The 23,418-nt window shown below is 36.7% G+C and overlaps 1 protein-coding gene and 1 pseudogene across 9 annotated transcripts in view; both read left to right on the top strand.

Annotated features, from left to right (window-relative positions):
• The first annotated feature begins 471 nt into the window (after positions 1-471).
• Positions 472-12,032, top strand: LOC306844707 (cyclic AMP-dependent transcription factor ATF-7-like). 8 transcript variants are annotated; one of them, XM_079377042.1, is made up of 13 exons: positions 479-569; positions 1,930-2,005; positions 2,367-2,463; positions 3,141-3,271; positions 3,359-3,517; positions 3,650-3,804; positions 4,062-4,155; positions 5,313-5,432; positions 5,616-5,711; positions 5,933-6,121; positions 7,025-7,127; positions 7,243-8,389; positions 10,906-12,028. In XM_079377042.1, exons 2-12 carry the CDS (start codon positions 1,958-1,960, stop codon positions 7,428-7,430), a joined length of 1,380 nt encoding a protein of 459 aa, XP_079233168.1. In that variant the 5' UTR covers positions 479-569; positions 1,930-1,957; the 3' UTR covers positions 7,431-8,389; positions 10,906-12,028. The 8 variants fall into 8 exon arrangements, with proteins under 8 accessions (XP_079233174.1, XP_079233168.1, XP_079233171.1 ...); XM_079377045.1 differs by having other exon boundaries at positions 5,643-5,711; positions 10,906-11,800; XM_079377044.1 differs by lacking the exon at positions 479-569 and adding an exon at positions 584-608.
• Positions 12,033-12,858: 826 nt separating this feature from the next.
• Positions 12,859-23,418, top strand: part of LOC306844725 (disco-interacting protein 2 homolog B-A-like) — a 38,129-nt pseudogene continuing 27,569 nt past the window's right edge. Inside the window, exon 1 of the transcript XR_013785992.1 lies at positions 12,859-12,955. The product of XR_013785992.1 is annotated as a disco-interacting protein 2 homolog B-A-like (transcript). The remainder of the gene's footprint in view (positions 12,956-23,418) is intronic.

Below are 23,418 nucleotides of genomic sequence, written 5' to 3'. Positions count from 1 at the left end.
TATTTACTTGAATACAAAGTGATAATCTCTATTTTCATTAATTATATAGAATCATTAGTTTAAAAAATGAAGGTGGGGAAAAGCCTTCTATTAAGATTTTATTTTATTGGGCCCAAATTGTGATATCCATATGGAAATCGTCTACTTTTGCGATTTTTTTTTTTTATTTCCAACCCTCAACTGGGACATTCTGTAGTAATCAGTCACAATGAATAAATTGCGTCGCACTGAATTGAAAATGTGAACGACATTTGATTGCAATTCTTTTCTGATTTGAATAATTTAAAAATAAGTCTAGATTAAGTTCTTAAAAGCTATAAGGGTTTTATTAAGAGGATTTTTTTCCCTCTATAATATACCTGTTTTCATTTGACACGTTAGTTGTGCGTAAACTAAAGCACCCATATTTTTCATCACGGCTCCAAATCTGTTACGTAACGACTTAAATCTGGTTTTGGGTATTACCTCAACATATCGCGAGATTTACATATTGTGAGCAAGCTGGATGAAGGAGTTCCAAAGGTGGGAACGCGGAGAGAGAGGGAACGAGCGAGAGAGGGAGGAGCAGGGTAAGTTTGTAAACACTGAAACCCTTGGCTGATGAGCAGGTGACACGCAACACATTTGGATTATCTGATGCATTGCAATTAGTGACTTCAAGTGTAGTGGCACTGGTCGCGCGAATGGTGGAGGTGTCATGTGCACCGTGTGTAAACTGCACGAGCCGTGACACAATTAGAACACTCCCATTATAACCATCGATTATAATCTAAGTCGCTGGCATTGCAGCGTCGTTTAATATATAATGGGAGTGTTCTTGTTTTGTCTCTTCGCGTGGCTCGCTTGCAGTGTAATGGGGTGTTATAGCCTGTTGGTTCATGTGTGGTTAGCATTAGCCTGTTAGCTTTAGTGATGGGAAGTCCAACTCGTTTCCGTGAATCGGTTCTTTTGGAGAGTTCGTTTAAAAAAAACTCGGCAAAATGATTCAGATATTATGTACGCTACCACGTAATTGCGTCATCTCGTGGTCACTGATTTGTCAACTTTTTGATATTAATAATAATTAATATCAGTTTTTATTATAAAGAAATAACGTGTCTTGTTTCAGTTGTTTTAAAACAGCCTTATAGAGCCTTAAATATTTCTACAACATTCTCCTTTACATATTTTACTAACGTTTTTGCATGTGTTGGTTAAGCTGCTATGCAATCACGTCGTAAATATATCTACAAATATATTTATTTTAATTGTAACGTGAAAGTAATTTTACGTTTTGGTTCACTTCAAATACTCCTACACCTATTCTGGACGAATCATTCGGACTGGTTTTGTGAACCGGTTCAGCCAAAAGATCCGACTCAAAAGAACGATTCGTTCACGAATCGGACATCGCTAAGCAAGAACCTTTTAAACGAAACACACAGCGCGCCAGCAGTTACGACAAATCCTCCGACACGTTATCGTTTCGTTAAAACGGTTGTTATGGCTTTATTGCATACCAGTGTGGAGCAATTTTATTGTATAGATAATTCTGGAATGGCTTACAGAGGAAACGCATGCTAGCTAGCGGTATGTGTTGGTGTGATAAAGCTATGGATTGAAGCGGGTTTAATTTAGCGGAAATGTTCTTCAAACAGGGATGATCTCAGACAATAGTCAAATGAAAGCGTCTTATCTTGTAATCATCATGCACATTATGCAATCAGTTGAACCCAGCAGGCCTTTGCTGCAATGAAGTCTGGATTCCTGTCATCTGTCAAGAGACTACAACATTTCAAATGCAAAGTTTGGCAGGAATTCTTTAAAATAGGGGTTTATGGTCAGATGACTGTTTAAAAAATTGAGATGAAACGAATAGAATTGAGGTTTTTTAAAAAGTCTGGGATCTCATAAGATCAATCATAACTATTCTTTCTGGATGGTGTTTAGAAGTGACACAGGAAGTAGTTGATCTAAAATGGGAGACGATAGACCTTTTGTCTGCACTGCCCCAGGCTGTGGACAGGTAAGAGCTATTTTCTTGCATTATTACTCTTAAATTCTCCTTTTTATGCATAAGGTGCATAATAAGGTATAAGGATCTTTATGGCCCTTAATCTTGGGGCCAGAAGCAGATGTTGCCCCAAACTTTTATTCTAAAATCACACCAGCTGTTTTAATCCCTGCTTCCACTGAGCAACTGTAAGAGGCTCCCATAGCACTGCATAACTGGATAACACAAGCCGTCATCAAAACAACAGATGGCCTGATATCATCCACTGCTTCTCTGTTTCTAGCTTCCATCTGATCTGAATTAGGATGAGACACAAATTGACTGAAAACTTTGCAGTGGTTTAATGCGTGTGTCTCTGTTTCTCTCATGTCAGAGGTTCACCAATGAGGACCATTTGGCAGTGCACAAACATAAGCATGAGATGACGCTGAAGTTCGGACAAGCTAGAACAGACACGGTTATCATAGCAGGTTTGTGTCTCCACACAGATGAATTTGTCATTGAGTGCTTGTGTTAAGGCCTGTTTACACCAGAATGATAATAATGTGTTTATTATAAGCGCACGCTGAAGTTATGTCCTCTAATGTTTTAAATGTTTGAGTCCTTTAAAGTCGGGTAGATTCTGATTGGCTGTCAGTGCTTTATCAAACAATCATTCTTGAAGTGATTCCAACAATATAGTTCCTTTGTGTTGTAACCGATAAGGCAGAATCCATTCTGCTTTAAAAGAGCTTGAGCAATTAAAGTGTCAGATGACAGAAGAGTGCTGTTGTACTACATTTAAGTGCATCTACATTATATTTTTGACAAAAATGTGATACAGTAGTTAGCCGCCATTTGACTGTTTGTATTTGTTGCTAATAGTATGTGTACTTGTTTAACTATACTTGTGAGGGCCAAATGTCCTAACTTATATAGTGAAATAATGACAACCCACTAGTGAGGACATTTTACTGGACCTCATTAGTTAAAAAGGCTTATGAGTTGGCCAGAGCATGTTTTGATGTAAATCTAGTGTTTTGCACATGTTTCTGTGAGGGGTATGTTTTGGGGGGATAAAAAATATCATTAACCTGATAGAAAATCAATGGAAGTCCATGCAACATCCTCACTAATAGTCAAACAAATGTGTGTATTGTGTGTGCAGATCAGACACCCACTCCCACCCGATTTCTTAAGAATTGTGAGGAGGTGGGTTTGTTTAGTGAGCTGGCAGGGTCTTTTGAGCAAGATCTTCGCAAAACACAGGAGGAGGAGGAGAGGAGAATTAAGGGCACGGTAAGATTTCAAATAAGGAAAGGTTATCAATTATATGCTCTGTCTGCCACAGTATCTTTAATGAATTTGCTATCTTGAACCTTAAAGCTTCCAGCTCTACAGACACCTACAGAGGTTAAAGAGAGGGAGGGGCCTCTTGAGATTGACTCTTCCCCTCCAGACAGCCCAGACTCCACCTCCAGCATGACAAACAGCAAAGATGCAGTTGTAATGGCAAAAGAGCCCATTGCTATGAGGAAAGCCAAGGTAAATTTACATTTGGGGCTAGACAGTATTTATTACAGTATTACAGTATTTATTTATTTTTTTATTTAAAAAAATTTTTTTTTTTTTTAACAAGTGCTGCATATACAATTGTCATGTATCTCACTTTTACAGGATGTTCCTCCACGAACTGCAGCAAGTTCCACCCCTACACCAACCATAGTGCGCCCAGGCTCACTCCCACTTTACCAAGGATTCGACGCCATGAACCCAACTCAGCCCTCTCCCACCTCTGTTATCACCAGGACCCCTCCGTCAAACAGACTCAGGTACAAACACTCTAGTGCAGAGGGCACTTCATGTCTGTAAGCCTTTTATATGCATTGTAGCTGTTGATCCAACCAAATGAAATCACAAGCCTGACTTTGTGATAGGTTGTGTTCATCCTCAGCAGTGAAGCAGATTCACTCCCCCGAGTCGAAAGTTCTTTTTTTAATTGCATGAGTCATTTCAGTGTTGTTCACACCTGCTTCCTCACCCTGCGTGAGGAAAAATATCCTAAAATAGTACCTCTATGACTCTTCAGCTCGCCGTCTGGTTCTTTTCCCATGCTGATGCAGCTTCCAAATGGTCAGACTGTTCCTCTGCTGCCTAGTCCAGGGCAGACTTCAGTCATATCGGTATGAGATCTCACACATGTGCTCATTATGGGATGAGTCAGGGTCGTCCGTTATCCATTCGCCATCTAACTAGTCAGAGTTAGTGAGGTCAGCTAGTTAATGTGTTTTATTTTTAATATTATTACAGTTGGTATTAGTCTTATTAGTGCTGGTGCTTTAAGGAGGTTGAATTAAAAGACACAAATTTTGGAAAGGATTTTATCAAGCTGAAAGTGTGCAGTGCAGTTAAACTCGTCCTTAAATTTGCGTCGTTAAATTCATTCTTTTAAATCATTGCCACTACAGCCAAGAAAAACATTGGCTTTGCAGTTAATTCATTGTCTTCAACCGTAAATTTCAAGACAATTACTTTCAAACTTCAAAATGCCTGCTATAAGCAATGTTCCTGTTTTTTTTAAACAACCTTTATTTAGGTCTCTGTTTTTTTTTGTGTGTGTGAAATTTATTAGTTTTATTTAATAAAAGGTTGAAGTTATAAGTTTAGTATTGTTTTTATAGTATTTATTCCTATTTTGTTCTGGCTTTTTTTGTCACTTTTCTTAGTTTTTTATATTTAGCATTTGTACTTTTAGTATTTATTATATTATTTATCGCTAGGATAACATTTCTACATTTCTAACATTGTAATATAAATATTTGTTGACGATATATTAGAATTGTTATTTCAGTTAACAGTAGTTAACAGCAAGATATTATTTAGCTCAAGTATTTGAGGAATATCTGTTACCCTTATGGAGGAATGTGTGTTCTTGCACTTCTTGCACAGTTTTTTCCAACTTCTTGCACCATCAGCATGTCAAGTTAAAAATAGTTCAAAATAGTTATGCATTCCACTGCACTCTGTCCAGCTGTTTTTTAATGCAAGAATACATCCAATGTGTTGAACATAAAATCAGTCATTTTAATTATACAGATGGTCTTAAAGATAACTGACTAAATGAATATGAAAGCATATAGTACATCTCCACTTGTCAAAACCTCCCACAGACATATCATTCTTAAATCAAAACAGTAGCAATTACTATTACCTTTACAGTGTCTTTGATGATATTTTCAGCAGTATGACCCTCAAACCAAGCTCACATCTGTTTTGTATTTGTGTCTATGCTTTGTGTTTATAGTATGTTAAGCTTGTGTTGTTATGTGTGTATATATAGCTTGCCAGATCATCAAACCCAGTGCCCAATATCCCAGGGATTCCAGGCCCCCCTATTGGTGGGAGCAGCAGTGGCTCCTCCTCTCCGTCTGGATACAGTACACACTCTGATGCCAAGACGGTGAGAATGCGCGCACATACACCGACGCTAGCACACGCAGTGTTTACTTAGGTATAAATGCTTAACAATGGGCTTATTATGTAACGATTAACTTTCTAAAAAATGTAACACACAGGTTTTGAGCATTAAATTACATGTTGTGGTGTTTCCTTGTGTTTGTGTATGGGATCTGTCTCCATCTAGAGGCTAAAAGCAGCACTATCTCAACAGAGTCCTAGTGGACCAGCACCAATACAAAAAACAGATCAGACTGAGACCCTATCACCTGCTCAATCACAGGTGCTCACAGACATCTCATGCCTGTGTTACATATATGCTAGTATTTGCCTGTTCTTTTTGAATAGGGTTTTTGACGTAAACAAAGTTATATTAATAGGTTAAATGGGATATCTTATAGTAAATAAGCTCAACTAAAGCATTATATATCAGTATACACTATTTTACTGTTGTCATATGTTCAAGTTCACAATTTATTTGACCGCACAAGCAATATCTTGCAGGTGTCCCCTGCTCCACCAAAAGGAGGCCGCAGACGACGAGGAGCAGATATTGAGCCGGATGAGCGCAGGCGCCGTTTTCTTGAACGGAACAGAGCTGCTGCTTCCCGTTGCCGGCAAAAACGGAAAGTGTGGGTCAATGCTCTGGAGAAGCGTGCTGAGGAGTTAGCTACTTCTAACGTCACGCTCACTGTGAGTCAGACGGACAGAGTGAAAACAAATTATTTGGATTCATTATTCAGAATTCATAATGTTGCTGAAACTTTCACTACTGCTTGGGGTCAGTAAGATTTAAAAAAGAAAAAAATAGTATGCTCTGCATTTAACCCATCCAAGTGCACACACACACCGTGAACACACACCCGGAGCAGTGGGCAGCCAATGCTGCAAGCCAAACCCCCGGGGAGCAGTTGGGGGTTCAGTGCCTTGCTCAAGGGTCTCACCTCAGTTGTGGTATTGAGGGTGGAGAGAGTTCTAGTTATTCACTCCCCCCACGGACAATTCCTGCCGGACCTGAGACTCATAGATAATATGAGACCATAGATAATATGCCCCTCCTGATAATAAGACTCAAGAATCCTGAGAAAAATGTATCACGGTTTCTGCAACAGTATTAAGCCGCACAACTGTTTTCAACATTGATATATGATGTCAGAATGTTAGAATAAGAAATGTTTCTTGAGCACTAAATCAGCATATTAGAATGATTTCTGAAGGATCATGTGACACTGAACACTGCAATAATGGCTGTTCAAAATTCAGAATATTTATAAAGTATATTCAGATATAAAACATATATTTTAAATTCTAACAATACTGTTTTACTGTATTTTTGATCAAATAATTGCAGAATTGGTGAACACGAGAGATCTCTTTTAAAAAAACATTACAAAATCTTACTAACCCCAAATTGTGGAACAGTATATTTGTGTTGTTGTGTCCAACTGGTCAGGCACTTTTTGAGGGAATACACTTATTAATGGCGTTCTTCTTATTGTCTCTGCATATTAAGCAGAGATGGTATATCCAAAAATGACCTTCATGCACTTTGATAATAAGACTTCCTTGACACGGTCGTGTAAATGTGCTTGACAGAGTGAAGTTTCCCTGCTGAGGACTGAGGTGACCCGTCTGAAGGAGCTGCTGTTGGCCCATAAGGATTGCCCTGTTACTGCCATGCAGAAAAAAGCATATCTCGGTAGATGATCTATTAATAATAATCATTCTCCTCCCACACGGCCAACATTTTTTCTTTATTTGTCTGAAATTCCTTATATGTAACATTCATCCTTCCCCCGTTTCTCTCCCTTCAGCTGCAGGAGTGGATGAGAGTTCAGTGTCGGCGTTGGTGATGCCTGTGTCGGTACCAGCTCCGGTTTCGGTTAATGGTCTGAGTGTGCGTGCGGCAGAGGCTGTTGCTGTTTTAGCAGGAATGGGCTCTGGCCAGTGGAGTAACACAGCTGGAGATGCTTCCTCCCAATCGCAGCCCACATCCAGATGATGAGCATGTCGTTCAGCCAATGGGAACTAAATATACTTTCAAAGGAGCGAATCCCCCTTTTCCCTTCAAAACTATCAGTCCTGGTGTGTTTGTAAATGCTCTCATGTGACAAATGGGAACCAATGTTACCACGCTCTGACCACACCCTGCTCACCCGTAGCCTATCACAGACTCTCCCCAGGCTTAGTAGAGACATCATAGGACGCCCCTGTCAGACTACAGAGACTAGGAAAGCACTGCAGTGGAAATGAAGTCTCTTGTCATCTCTATAAAATACACCTTTACATATACTTGTATAGATCTTCTCACTAATGTATTGAGTTGGTATTTGTCTCGTTTGCAGGTATTTTTCATTATTTTGCATTTTATTCAATGGTTTTTCTAATATAATGATTCGTTGCATGATTCTGGCCACATTAGAAAGATGATTACTACACTATGCAGATAAGTTTAACACCCTCTTTCTCTCTTGGTGACGCTATCTCACACACACTCTCTTTTTCCTTTTCTCCCAGTTTCCATTTCTCTCTCTTCCTATCATCTCTTAATTTTATTGTCGTATCTAAAGTAATTTCTCTCAGGTCCGTGCTTCTGTGGCTGTTTTGGTGAAAATTGTGTCTCTCATATTAGCATAACCTGGTGCCGCAGAATGGACTCGCAAAAGCTTAAGAATGGAGAGAAAATATATTTTTATATTTGAATATCGTTATTGGTTTGTCTGCATTTTGCAATATATATATATGGATATAACGGGTAGGGTAACCACGTGGACATGTTTTAGATCAGTATGATTATGATATGCTCTGCTGAATTATAGGTATCGTTAACCAAAATACATAAATCCTTTTTCATTAGAGGTTAGACCCCAAAGTTGAAGTGCATCTGGTCTCATAACAGGGAACACGCGCACAAAAACTCACACGTAATGACTTGTGCTTGCGTTTTGTGAATGTACAGTAGTTAACCTGTTACCCTGCGCCCCTATTTTTGAGCATTTTGTAAAAAACGATATAACCAAATAAAAATGTCTGTAGCTCTTGAACCCTAAGGTCTATATTTAAAAATCTGGTGTTGTTTGAAACTAGACACTTGATCCTTTGTTACTCTAGAGTCATAATAACTCAAAATTAGTATAGCAATAGAGTAAAACAAGGTAAAATATACATGAAATTGACTCGCGATATGTTTTAATGAAGCTCACTAAGGGAAAAATGGATGAGACTTTCATGCCAAAGGCCTGAAAACACCATAAAGATAAAGCTGAACATCTGACCATGTTTTGATTCAAATTTGAGGATGATACTCCCAAAAATGTAGTTTCTGTAAGCTTTTATTTAAAAAAAATCTAGGCGTCCTTTCAAAAAAGCCATTTGGAGACCCCAAATAGACACTTTGTAAACAAATGTCCAAATGAGTCAAAACTACATAATACATATATGTATATCAATTCAGAACTGCTCTGCCCACCAAAACACACAATAAAAAACTATTTCTGAACAGCATTTGTAGTGCTGACTCATTTAGTCATTTGGTTAGTCTACAAATGGCATTTTTGAAAAAAAACGCCTAAATATTTCCTGAAATAAAATATGAAATAATAAATTTTTTATAGGTAAAGACTTACAGAAAGTACATCTTTATGGTATTTCATTTCAAGAAAAGCTTTGGAAAAGTCATTTGGATATTTTATTTCAAGAAAAGTCTAGGAATCCTTTCAAAAATGCTATTTAGAGACTCCATAAGACACTGCATACTACATATGTATATCAATTCAGAACTGCTCTACCAATGAAACCACAAAAAAACACAAAACTATTTCAGAATTTGAACATAACTAAACAGTCTTTATTCTGAACAATTCCAATAATGAAAACAGTGAACCAAAACAGATTTGATCATTTTTGAACTAGTGAAAACACAAAACATGCAAAATTCATTGTTTTTACAACATTTGTATTTTTTATTTATTTTATATGGTGAATATTATGAATATTACTATTTTACTAATATAGTAATAGATTACTATTACTAATATTACTAAATAATAATAAAAAAAAACTATTTACAGTATTTACAGTGGAGGAAGACGCTCTAGCAGCCACTAAAATGGTTTTTTTTCTGACCATCTGGATTCACCAGACCTCTGAAAAGACAGGGAAGAGTGAGAGAAAAAGAGTGAGAAAGTGTGTAAGCAAAACAAATCAAACTTGCAACACTGTTTACATTTTGTACACACACACACACACGCGCGCACGCACACACACACACACAATAACCGGGACATACCCACAAACAAACACACCCACCCACCCACACGAACAAAACTCATGTAATCCCCTCATATTATCCCTCTCCGTTGTCATTTTTAGAATCTAAAACAGCTAACATGAAACAAAAGCTGCAAATACATGATAAAGACACATAAACATTCAAGAGGAGGGTGGAGACACTTACGTGCTAATGCTATCCACGCTTCCCAGCGATCTCAGCGCGTATTCGGCTACTAAATTAGCCATTTTTCTCCCCACGTCCTCCAAAACACCACCAAACGCCACAGAAACACTTCTCAAGTCGAAGATCCATGATGGAGAGATTCAGATGTGAGCTTTGGACAACATCTGTTCGCTGATAGCCAGTCTGTGTAGCGCCGCGACGCCATTATGTGTACGCTTCATGCGTAACCCGAGAGCGCACGAAAACACACGGACAATACGCCGAGCTATTCTCTAAACAATCTTACGTAAACTATTCAAACTGTCAATCACTTTAAACGTCCTTGTGGTTGGCTAACACTTCCATCCATCAAAACTGTGCTGGCGAGGCATTGGCTGGGTTCAAACACCCCTATTGTGATGTGTCCGGATTGACACCTCGCTGACCCATTCACGGACGCGCTTACTGTCCCGGGTTATAACAGCTCCTGCGATTGAAGGAGAGAGACGAGGGAGGGCTATTCTTACTCGGAAGAGACGATTCTGCTGGAAATAGATGGCGTTTCAAAGCTAGAATACGAATTATAATCGATATTTATTGGAAAATGGACGCTATCGATAACTATAACTCGAATCGCTTATGTAAACAAAGGAGGATCTATCGTGTTTTCCCCTATTTTTTCGTTGTTTTGGATTAAAAAGTGGATGCATTTTGAAGAGTGGACCCTTCTCTTGAAATGTATGCTGGTGTGTCTTGGAATAGTCTGAGCTGACCAGCGCTATTGGCGATCAAACGTGAGTACTGCGGTTCGCTTTGTTCATTTTAAATGGCCGGTCTTTCAGCATTTCTGTTAACCCTTTCCTCTCTGGTGTATTGATTTCAAAAACAAGCTCACATCGTTAATCTTGAGTGTTTTAGCTTTCAAATGATATATAGTTAATGATAATTGATTGAATATTGTTCTAAAACAAAGGTAATAAAAAGTCCGACCACGCCCGACCACGCCCTTCCGGCCCGCCCGCGGGCCGATGCGGGTTAACAGGTTAACTAACCCGGCTATGAATGTGAAGTCTTGTTTCAAAATAGTTTAAATGCTTTTGAATAAGTGACAGGATGGTATTATAGAAATAAAACATTATTATTTCTTTGTTGGGGCCCGAAAGACTCGCACTTGGCCACCCTGAATGAATTTCATCTGGTGCACATAACTAACACATAACTTATTGAGTTGTATTCCATTAAACAGTTCATGCCTGATCACTTTTTTTTTTAAATAGGACAATCTGTCTTAAGCTTGGCTTTTATATCAAAACTGTTGCTATTTTTTTAAATTCTGCTTTTTTTTTTTAAATAGAAGCTAATATCTGCCACACAAAAAACAAAACAAGCAGTGATAAATCATGCCTATGACATAAAAGTAAAAAAATTATTTGAAATGAATGCATAAAAAGTCATTATGATAAAACTGAAACTTAAAGATTTTTTTTTTATAGTTTTTGAATAACATAATGACTTTTTGTCAAACATAAATTTTAATGTCATAACTTTATCTCATAATAATGATTTACCAAAGCATACATTTTCTTATGTAGAGGAAATTGGCATCATATTTCTTCTCGTAATTTGTTTTGATTAGATGATGTGTAGATTATATATATATCTAATTTTTTTTTTCTTTCAATGATCCAATCTGCCATATCAGTTTCTGTCACTGACCTTCCTTGCATCTGGATTTATCTTATTTGGATGTAGAACATACTGCTTTCCACAGTGTGTATAACTCTCTTATCCCAAATTGTGTAATGTGTAAGTGAAGCCCTTAAACTAGAGCTGTAAATATGAAATGAGTGTCAGCGTACAAACATTGCTTACTGTATGATATTGACTAACTGAAACGGTCCTTAAGATATGTTATAATTAAACATTGTTGGAACTCTAGCCTATTGTACATTCAATGAGATGCATTGAGCTGGTTTTCTGCAATATTTATCATCTTGTTTTGAAGTTGATCTATTCCTCTGTGTATATAGAGGTGGTACGGTGGGATTTGTGTGCGTGACTGCTCTGTGTGTATGGATTAGCTTGAATGAGGTACATATGCATTGTGTTGTTTATCACTGTGAGTGATCTTGTATATTAAATAATATTTACAATGATATGAACACAAGTAGGACATGTTCCTTGGATTCAAAAATGTAACCTAATTCTACAGGGAAATATTGTAAATGTAAGAGTATGAACCTGTTAATTAGTTAAAGTACCTTTGCTATATATGTTAAAAAAACTGTAATAGACCTAATGAGACTTTAGATTTTACAGTAAAATACTGTTAAATGTATAGTTTCTTAGAGTGAAAAGAACTTGCAGAGAAAAAAAGTGAGAATTCCCTTTGTGACACTTCACATTTGATGGCTTTTTTGTTTGTTTGTTTTTGTTTTAAATAATTGTTTCTTGTTTGTTGATATCCATGAGTAAAAGTAGTGATCCAGTAACATGCCCTGCTTGTGTAAACACAATCACCTCGAAAGAATAATCGACCCAAAATTCACCCACTTGTCTTGCAAAATCTCTATATAGTGTTGATTTTCATCTTTTTGACAGACTTAGTATGTTGCATGAAAAATAGCTGCCTGAAGCTTCTTTCTTCAAAACTTCTTGTGTTTCACGAAAGAGGACAAGGATTTAGAATGACATAAATGTCAGTAAATAACGACAGGATTTTAAATTTGGTGGAAGAAAAAACATTAGGCTACTTTAACCATTGAAGTGTTTCAATTGAATATACTGCATCGCCACACCAGAGGGAGCAAAACCGCCGCGGCTTCAGAGCACAGGTTCAGACTCCTCATCCCGAGCTGGTCATGTGACTCTTCCCATCGGCTGGGATTTCTCTCTCGGCGTGGCGGAGATGATGGAGCTTGGTCTGCTGTCTAGTACACTGTGAGGAGGCATTTTTGTTGTCGGTAAACCGTTCTGCGCCGTTCTTCCCCCGCGGTTTCGGGCCATAATGGCGGAGCGCGGTGTGGATGTGTCCGCTCTCCCCCAAGAGGTCCGGGAGCAGCTCGCTGAGCTGGACCTGGAGCTGTCGGAGGGTAAGCCTTTAAACAACAACGGCTCGTCCTTCCTTGTTTCAACGCGTGCATTTAGATGGACATGTACTGAATTGACAGGCTCAGGCTTGCATCCTCAATAAGAGCATCCACACACACAGGCTCCGTGATGATGATGCTTCAATGTCGCCGCCGCTCGTGGAAACATACTGACCTCTTTTTCTGCATCTCACTGGTTCAACGTCGCATTTATCCGCATTTTAAACGTCTGTTCCGCTTTGTTTTGCTCTTTAATTGTCCTGACATTACTCCAATATGTTTCCTTATTTACTGTTACATTTCTCAAAACAAAAACACCGAGTCTGTGAAGCGCGCTGGATGCATTTATGTGATTATTTACAGGCCACGGTTATTCTGCATCTGTCTCTCATACTTCATACAGACTCCATCAACTAAGTCGTATTTAGTGTTAGTTGTATATTTAATCTTTACTTAATCTTTTAATGGAAAAAAAATATACTACTGTTTACAACACAATAGCTTTTGTAATATTACACTATATATGGCTGTTATTATGGGTAGCTACTCTCTTTGTGGGTAAATTATAATGGGCAAACTAACATTTATCTTATGGCTTGATGCTTCATGAGTGTACTGATTGACACATTTACAGTGCTATTAATAGACTAAACTATTTTTTTCCTGCATAAACAATAAACACCCATATTAGATTCAATGAGAGGTTATGTATGGCAAGCTGTTTTAACATTTATTCCTTAGAATGAGAATGTACATTTTTTAAATTTCCTTACTGGTACTTATTTTTTACTTATTACTTGTAAGTAATCCAATAATGACTAGTATTTTTTAATTTCTCTAGTACTTGTGCATTAGATATTACTTATTCCTTTGCTATTTTTTTTCCATTGAATTCTACAAAGGTCTGTCATTTAGATAATAATAAATAGTTATAATGTAATGTTAATGTATTCTAATCACACACCAGTAGGTACTTTTCCCATTTTAAGTAGTACTATTAGGTAGTGATCCACTGATATTGATTTTTTATAACTGATACCGATACCAATTATTTGCATGTTTATGTGCCCGATAATCGATATGCAGAACCGATATTTATTTACTGTTGTAAAGTAAATAAATGACTGCGTGAAGTAAGTCCATACTTCACTTTGGTTTTTCCTCCTTTCAGTCATCTTAAAAAATGTTTTGAGAATTAGCAGTCTTTCATGCAGGGCTCTAGACTCATTCTTCCCACTGATCTCACTTTTGTGACTAACTTCCTCAGTTGGTCGCACGAGCACATAATTTGGTTTCAATTTGTTTTTTGTTTTTGCTACAACATTTGATTAATCAATGTATGCTGATGAACTTTTATCATTATAGTTATATGGTAACGAAAGTGTTCAACATTCAACTCGTTCTTTTTCATCGGTATTATCTGTGATTTAAATTTTGTTTGTTTAGGAATTCCTTTTTTCGTGCACTTTCAAATTCGCGATCATGGTGTCACATTTTACAAGAAAAGATAATTGTTTGTTTTGCTTATATCTATACACCTTTCACTTTTTAAGTCTAAAACAAAAGATAGATTCATTGTTATTCTTAATTGAAAAGCACAACAACAATAAAACAGTACGTTAAAATGACAAACTAGCTAACATAACATTTATTAACAAAAACGAATATGACGAGGCATGGCACAGGACACATCACATGCTGTACTATATACCGAGTATATTACAGAATGTTTAGCAAACTCTGAGGAAGCAAATAAATATTAATATTTTTTTTTTAATTAAGGAAAGCCTCCATAGCGTAACGTGAGGTAAACAGCAAAGATAACAAGCTTCTCAAAATGAAAACAAAAAGAAAAGTAAAACTAAACTGGCTGTCGCTGACAGGACTTGCATGTTTTTTCTACAAGAACACCAGCATGTTCACCTTCTCTGGTTTAAGAAGCGGTCTTTTACTTTAGTTTGAAAACAAAATCCTCCGTTGCGCTCCGTCCGCAACGCGCACCTTCGCGCTCGTGCTGACGCAGCGAGTATAAACCAGGCTCTACCCACGAAGCGTTCGCGCTGAAAGCACCTCTCTTCACGTGATCAGTGAAATCTGACTCCTGCTATAATGTGCTGCAGCTCTGCAGCGCGCGCTGTATGAAGCAGACGCTTTGGAGCAACGAAGATCAGGCACTCGTACAAATGCGACCACGTCAAATTTTAACTCGCAAAAAAATACCATTTTGGTCGCAGTCTAGAGCCCTGTCATGTTAAATTTAATCTTCGTATTACAACAATAAAAAACATTTTATTTATAAAAAGCTTTAGCAGCAACACTAATATTAGCAGTAAGCAAAATAAACGTAGAATGTGTAATGTTTTCAAATGGTGAAAATAAATAAAGAACAGGAGTCATATCAACTTCATTTTTAACTACAGTTTTAGTAGGTTTATAAGCTGTTTAATAGGCTAAAGAGTGAAGAATAATTCACTGGATAATGTTAATTCACGGAATAATATTCTCTGGAATATTGGAATATAACAAGCATTGTATTTTATTGCATTTCTCAACTGGCATGCTCCATTTTTTATCGTTCTAATTTTTTGTCGTTATGCTGCTCACAGCGCGGTTTATCTATGCATTTACACAGAACTATAGGCTACTCAAACTGCGATCGATTGCAGAGAATTTCCATAGAGTTGTATTAATTTAGATGTTTATAAACGAAATAATGGTTATATAGTAAGTGTTAATACAATTTAGGGTGCTTCAAAAAAGTGAATCTTGTTAAAAGTTACATGCAGTGGCCGTGCTGAGCATTTCTTGAGCATCAACCGCTGAGTGAACTGCAATATGAAAGCGGCTTCACGAGACTAATGATGAGCATATAGACAACAGAGAGAGAATTAAATTCAATGCTTTTATTTCCAACATGCAATCATTCATGGCTGTATTATTTAATTCAAGCAAAGTTACGTCTTTATTTGGAGAGGACTTGACGGATTATCTACGTGACTCCGACTTCACGAGACTAATAGACCACAGAGAGAGAATTAAATTCAGCGCTTTTATTTCCAACATGCGCTAATTCATGGCTGTGCTATTTCAGGCAAAGTTATATCTTTATAGGGACAGGGCTTGACAGAGTATCTTATTTATCATATTTCTTACAGCCAAGTTGCATAAACTACATATCAGGCATTTATGTAATACATCTAATTTGTGCATTAATGACTGTAATATTAAATAGTTTACTAACTACAGCAAATCAAGTACCTGCACGCCGTTGTTGTTGTCTCATCTACCCTCAGATGCGCTGCAATTGCGATTCTGTGTGCAATTCTCAAAACACCCACAAGACGGCGGTGTTTATCGGTGAATTCGATATTACAAAACCGATATCCAATTATGGAAAAATACTTAAATATCGGGAAAAATATTGGTAAATCGATATATCGGTCGATCTCTACTATTAGGTATTAGGTCTTATGTATTATTTAAAACAAAATTTAAGATATAAATTATTATTTATAAATATTTAAATCTTTATGAAATAAATACAGATCATTAAACAGAAATGAGCTCTCAATATCCCAACTACAGACCAATATTAAATATTTGCAAGCACTAAAATTTGCTACATTTTAAATTTACTATCCAGTAATTGCTAGTAACAGTTAAATGCAAATTTGAAGAAAGTGCTAGGCACTATTGAATTGCATTTATACATTAAAATAAGTATTAGTAACATTGGTTCTATGGAGTAAATGTTAAAACAGCTTGCCACAAGACATGTAAATCGCTCACTCAGACAATGGAACTTGGCATAGAGTGGACCGGTGTCGCATGTGAAACTTTTCCGGGCCTTTGAATATATAGCTTAAATATCATGCCCATAAAGTATAGGTTATATGCACATGTATAAAATTCACATAAACTATTATTCTTTATTTAGGATTTTAAATGGTCTTCAGTATGAACGGTGCGTCTAGACCTCAGTTGATCAGAAATACACTGTAGAATTATAACACAGATGTGTGTGTGTGGTTGTTTACATTTTATGTGCAGTTATTGTCAATGTGATTCATTGCAGAAGGGGTTCTGTTTGTTTGCGTGTGTGTTTAGTCATCCTTATGTGTTATATAAGCCTTTCAGCAGTGGTGTATGAAAGATTCAGAAGAGCAAAACAATATCTTAAACAGCATTACCGAAATATAAAAAGAGATTCTCATTTATCTCTGCACCAGAGAATCGTTTGAAATAACAGCTGATCTGCCATCAGTGCAGCCTGCACTCATTCTCAGTGTCTCCCACACAGCAAATCAAGAGAGCACCTGGAGGCAGATTACAAATGATGGGCTAGTTTGCTTTTGGCTTCACTTTCTATTGTCGTGTGTTTTTGGATTTTTGGACAGTTGCGTACATCATCTTGTGTCCTTGCTGGTGCAGGTTTGCAAACACGCACATGCTTATCTCTGTCTGTCTTTTATGTGTTTTTAATTTTCCAAAGGTTGGCTCCCTGAAGTATGCGTTATATATGTTTGTGTATTAGCTAAGACTGCGTATCTGTTTCTCAAAGCCCACAATGCAGTCCTGGCAGGATTCACAGTCCCCACCTACAGTCCTCACTTTTTGGCTCTTAGACAGGCGATGCCTACTGCAGCCTTAAAAATACAGTCAAAACTGACTAAGTAGCAAGGTTTGCTTTAGAGTGATGTTTGTCATGAATATGAGCATATGTTTAGCATCACACCCATATCATCTTTCCTTTGCACTAATGACTGTATAGATGACAGCACAAAGAAAAGGTCACAATGAAAGACCCTTTCAGTCTTTGAAGAGCCAGTGGGAGTATGGCTGCTTCCAGCTCACTGCTCAAAGACCCTGCTTCCATGATTTTTGTTTAGGTTCAGACACAGTAGTAGTGTAGTTATGGCCATAGGTTTGACAACAACAGTTTATAGAGCTGCTGTTATTTCTAGCCTGCTGAGTTAATGTAGGCCTTTTATTGTTTTAATAGCAGAATAATGTGTTATGACAATATTAACACATTGTATGAATAGTAACAGTTGCCACTATCAAAATAGTACTGTAAAATATGATGGAACTGGATATGTAACCATGCTAATGGCATGTTTTTTGGACATTGCACCCCCCATGTGGCTAAGGATGGTATGAATGAATGATTTATAGAGTATAATTCTCTCTTATAAAGTATAATTCTCCCTCTCTAGGGCTATGCATGTACTTCTTATTTTACTTCTGTAAAGTGACATATTTTAAAGATATTCAACAACAAATTTGAGTTTTTTATTTATCTATCTTTGTACATAAATCTTCATTTTAAGTAGGCTTAATAGTTATCAAAATATTCTTACAAATAAAATATACATTTATAAAATATGTTTTGTGACATTTCTCCTGAGCCAGAAGAACAAGAACAACAACAAAAAACATGGTTATTATTATTAAGCCCTGTAAATTATATAAATAGTTTTAAATTGTAATAAAAATAACCTTACATAAAATATACATATGATAAAAAGTCCTTAAAATAAAATAATAATAAATAAAAATATCCTTGCAAATAATATGTATACATTAAAAAAATAAAAAATTAAGAAACATTTCTCTTGGGCCAGCAGAAAAAACATTCTTTTTGTCAAGCCCTGTAAATTATGCAAATACTAGGTTTAAATTTAAATAAAAATATCCTTACATATACAGTAACATCCATACATTTATATGTAGCTAAAAATTGCTACATTTTCCCTGTGCCAGTAGAAAAAAATCCTTAATGTTGAACGCTGTAAATTATACAAATAGGCTTAATATTAAATACAAAATATCCTTGCATATAATATGCATACATTTAAAATATATTGCTAAAATTGCTACATTTCTACTGGGCCAGGCGAAAAAACATTCATATTGTCGAGTCCTGTAAATTATACAAATAGGCTTAATATTCCATTTAAAAATATTCTTACATATGTATACATTTAAATGTATGTAGCTAGGAATTGCAAAATTTCCTGCACATTTTATAAAATTAAGTCATAACATAATATATTTACTAAGTTTAGTGTATGTTAAAGTAATCACTTGTTTGCATGTATTTGTTTACAGTAACAAGACAGGAGATGAGAGACTCCACCATCATCATGTATTCATTATTTGTAATGAATGTGTGTTGTGAATGAAATAGTCTGTTTCTGTTTGTGTGTGTCTTCATGACAGAGGAAGAGGGGTGGAGATAGGAGGTTGTGACACACTCACACACAATGAGCACCACTGAAAGCATCAGGGCAGAGCAGTCGTGATCTCTGCTTGAATTCCCAGCACATACTCAGACGCTTTTATGCACTTAAGCTGATCAAATGAGCTGTGTGTGTGTGTGTGTGTGTGTGGAAATCCTCTTCCATAGCTGGTCAGCATATACTTAAACTAAAGAGGCTCGGACCAGCTGTATAATGTCTGATTGTGTGCATCTGTTCAGGTAACCTCAGTAGCTGAAGCTCCCACTGTGACTAGGAGGACAGGCAGGCTTTCTGAGTTGTAAAGAAAAAGAGAGAAAGATATAGAGTGGGAGAGAGAGACCTAGGGACAAAACAGAAAGAGAGTGATTACTCTAATCTAGGTCACAGAGCATCGGGAAGCAAATACACTCATTTACCCATGATTCACAGCAAGCTTTCTGACATGTTGCGCTGTCTCTCCCACTATCTCCACTCTGTTTTCTCCTCTTTCCCACCATGTTGTTTCCTTTAAAAAAAAAAAAAAAAAAACTCTCTCTTGGATTCTCTAGATCTCAAGTGCATGTCACGCAGGACATGTTAATAGTTAATATCTTTTGCAATGCTTGCGATATGGGTTCCTCGGTAACTGAATTATTCACCGGTCTGGGATGGACAGCAGGCTTGAAAAAGAAGGGATGCACACTTTACTTCTAGTAGACTAGCATACACTATTCTATCAGGGAGCAGAGTTTTTCCAAACTGCCAGTTTCTCTCATACACATACATAGCTTATTTCCACCATGGAATAAAAAAATTTAAAAGATAAATATGACTTTTTTTTTCAGAATTGTGCGATATAAACTCACAATTGCAAGTTATAAAGTCAGAATTGCAGGATATAAACTTACAATCACGAGAAAAACACTTATGTAATTATGACTTTTTCACGCAATTGCATGTTCATATCCCGCAATTTCGACTTATTTCTCAGAATTGCAATTGTGAGTTATGATTTCCAACTCTGAAGAAAAAAGCCAGCTCACAATTCTGACATTTTTGTACAATTGCAAGTTTAAATCACGCGATTCTGGCTTTGTAATTTGCAATTGCGAATTTATATCACGCAAGTAATATAAAATCACAATTTCCTTTTTTAATTATTTTTTACTCAGTGGTGGAATCAGACCTCCACAGGTAATGTTTAACTAGACAGCATGTTACTGAAAATGGTATTTTTTATTAATTTGTATGTTGTAATTCTGTTTCTCTGCTGTGTAAATGCATATAAAAGTTTCAGACGTTTGTAGCTGTATGTTCACTCAGCAATTTGAAATGTCCCTCTGTGCATTTATTGTGCCTGAAATGATCTTTTCAAACACGCACAGATAATTTCTCATCTTAATAGGCTTTTGTTTTGTTGGTGTGTGTATGAATGTATTTAAGTGGGTTTTATTTAGAGTCATAGTTGCTATGGTAACAGTGGAGTTCGCCTTAGGCTGGTCTCATTCATAACGAATAAGCCTAAAAGCAGTAAGAAGCCCATATGCCGCAAGAACAGCTAAAACAGCATGACATAAAAACCTTTGAACTGTATTACACACACCGCACAGTATGACCTTTATTAGAGGGCTGCTGGAAGGTGAAATGTGTAATTTTTGTGTCGCAACATAATTGTATAAATAGCTGAGGACAATGTGAATGGTACTTTCCTGCACAAATCTAGTGGGTTGTGTTGTGAGTGCTGCTAAGAGTGGCTTTTGGCTTATCTTTGGGTGGTTGCTTGCTGGCACAAGTGTTATGGTATAGTCTGTGTGTGTGTGTGTGTGTGTGTGTGTGTGTATATATATATATATATACTGTCATGTGAAAAAGTTAGGACACTCTGTATTTAATTCAACGGTTTTCTGTATCAGGAGATAATAAAAAATTATCTGGTCCTTGGAAAGTCTTAAAATTTGGAAATAAAGCTTCAGATGAACAATATCACATGACATATCACACTGTGTCATTATTTGATTAACAAAAACAAAGCCAAGATGCAAAAGCCATGTGTGACAAAGTTAGAATACCCTATGATTCAATTGCCTGTAGTTTCACTTTTAGCAGCAATAACTTGAAGTAATCATTTTCTGTATGATTTTATCAGTCTCTAACATAGTTCTGGAGGAATTTTGTCCCGCTCTTCTTTACAACTTTGCTCCAGTTTATTAAGGTTTGTGGGCATTTGTTTATACACAGTTCTCACCACATGATTTCAGTCAGAATGAGGTCTGGAGAACCTATTGCAGAACCTTGATTCTTTCTTTTCAGCCGTTCTGTTGTAGATTTGCTGGTGTGCTTGGGATCATTGTCCTATTGCATCACCCAGTCTTGACCAAGCTTTAGCTGTTGGAAGGATGGCCTCACATTTGACTCTAGAATACTTTAGTATACAGGGGAGTTCATGGTCGACTCAATGACTGTGAGGTGCCCAGGTCCTGTGGCACATTATTTATATATATATATATATATACAATTATTATTATTATTATTTTATATATATGTGACATATATCTGCCAAGAAAAAAAGCTCTCCTCAATAAGCCACATAATTTGATAATATTCATGTTCAAGGCATAAACAATGTCGGATGGGTTATGTGCCAAGAAAAAAACATGTTTTGGGTTTGGTTCAGATCCCTAACTTTACATATCAGCATTAAAACCAGTCTTAGAAAGGGAATGTATCTCGCAAAACCTGGAAATGTAAGGATGTGTTTTATCCTAAAACTAAGTAAAATATAATTAAATAAAATGATTAAATAAAAGTAAATAAAGGCTATTAGGTCCAGTAGTTTTTTTTTAATGACATATCATATTCATATTTTATGAAATTATTTTTTATAATCACTTTTTTACTGTTATATGCAGTGAAACAAACAACGTAATAATAAAAACTGCTTTTTTACATAAAATACATATTTTAATTTTTTTCATGTTACAGTAGTGAGTCTATGAATTCAGACTCCAATGAGAATTGAATAAATTGAGATTGAGTTTAAGTAAAATTGTCCCTAAAAATAATGTAATTATTTAAACAAAAATAAAATAAAAAATCAGAAAGGTCCTACAATCTTTTTAGGGTTTTAAACTTTATTTTGATTTTGGGTGATCTATTCTGGACCTCTTCATGATAAAGTTTGACAACATTTACACTTGCAGTTGCACACGGTAAAGCACACTGTAATACATGTAGTATATACTGTGTTACAAAGTGATTTAGGAAAGTTACACCTGACAAGGCATGTTCCCAGGTGTGTAAAGTGGTAATTTGAGTCTTGTTGTCACCTGCATGCACACACCCTGGTAACCCTGACTTTACTGTTTCCATGAGCAGGTTTTCAAAGCCAGTTTGTGGATCTGGTTGTATGATACAGAAAGTGCCAAGAACAGATAAGAATGATATGAATTGAACTCCCTGTTGTGTCTTTTTCACTGTCACTCTCTGTCTGTCTGTGTTTCTCTCTGTCTCTCACAGTCTGTTTTTATATTCTCAGCAGAACAGGAAACCATGTCATAGGGTAGAAGATTTAGCACTGGAGAACATGACATCATCCAGAGGGAAAGGAAATGTGTGTGTGTGTGTGTGTGTGTGTGTAAGGAAAGACAATGTTGGATGTGGACAAAAGAACAGTGAAGGAGGGCAATGAAATTCAACTTCACTACAGTGTGATACAGTGTTGGCAGTTGCTGAATGGTGAGTCACCATCTGGTGGTGGGTAACCAAGGCTGTGTGTGTGTGTGTGTGTGTGGGGACACAATGGAGAGATAGCTATATTGTGTCTTGAGTGAAAGTCATTGTGAGCGCTCTGTTGTGTCATAGTGTTTCAGGGCCAGTAATGCAGCACACCAGAGGGAGGGAGGATATGAGTATCTGAAAACATTGTAGTCAGGGAAAGTTAATGCTTTTCTAAAGAACAAGACAAGTTCTCTCTCACAGTCAATTAAAAAAAGATGTTTGTCCATCTCTCTCTCTTTCCCTCATACACACTCTAGTCAGTGAGACACACATATTCCTGCTCCACATCCAACTTTCCCACAGTACGAGCAGCTGGTGTGCATGTCTGTCGTACAGAAAGCCACTGAGGGATTAGATGGTTCTGTCTCTATTGTAATTACCTTTACAGAAAATGCATAATGTGAAACCATTAACACCAACAAGATTTTTTTGCAACATCAAGAATTTCCATCATAGGAAAAAAAATCA

Source organism: Barbus barbus, assembly GCF_936440315.1.
Source record: "Barbus barbus genome assembly, chromosome: 25".
NCBI lineage: Eukaryota > Metazoa > Chordata > Actinopteri > Cypriniformes > Cyprinidae > Barbus > Barbus barbus.
The sequence above is the reverse complement of the archived record's forward strand: the minus strand, read 5'-3'. Positions and strand labels throughout refer to the sequence as shown.

Bases quoted from the DNA above. Each gene is read 5' to 3' on its own strand.
- LOC306844707 (XM_079377042.1), top strand. From the start codon at position 1,958: ATGGGAGACGATAGACCTTTTGTCTGCACTGCCCCAGGCTGTGGACAG. The intron at 3,518-3,649 runs GTAAATTTACAT...TCACTTTTACAG, and splicing joins TTGCTATGAGGAAAGCCAAG to GATGTTCCTCCACGAACTGC. The intron at 4,156-5,312 runs GTATGAGATCTC...GTGTATATATAG, and splicing joins GGCAGACTTCAGTCATATCG to CTTGCCAGATCATCAAACCC.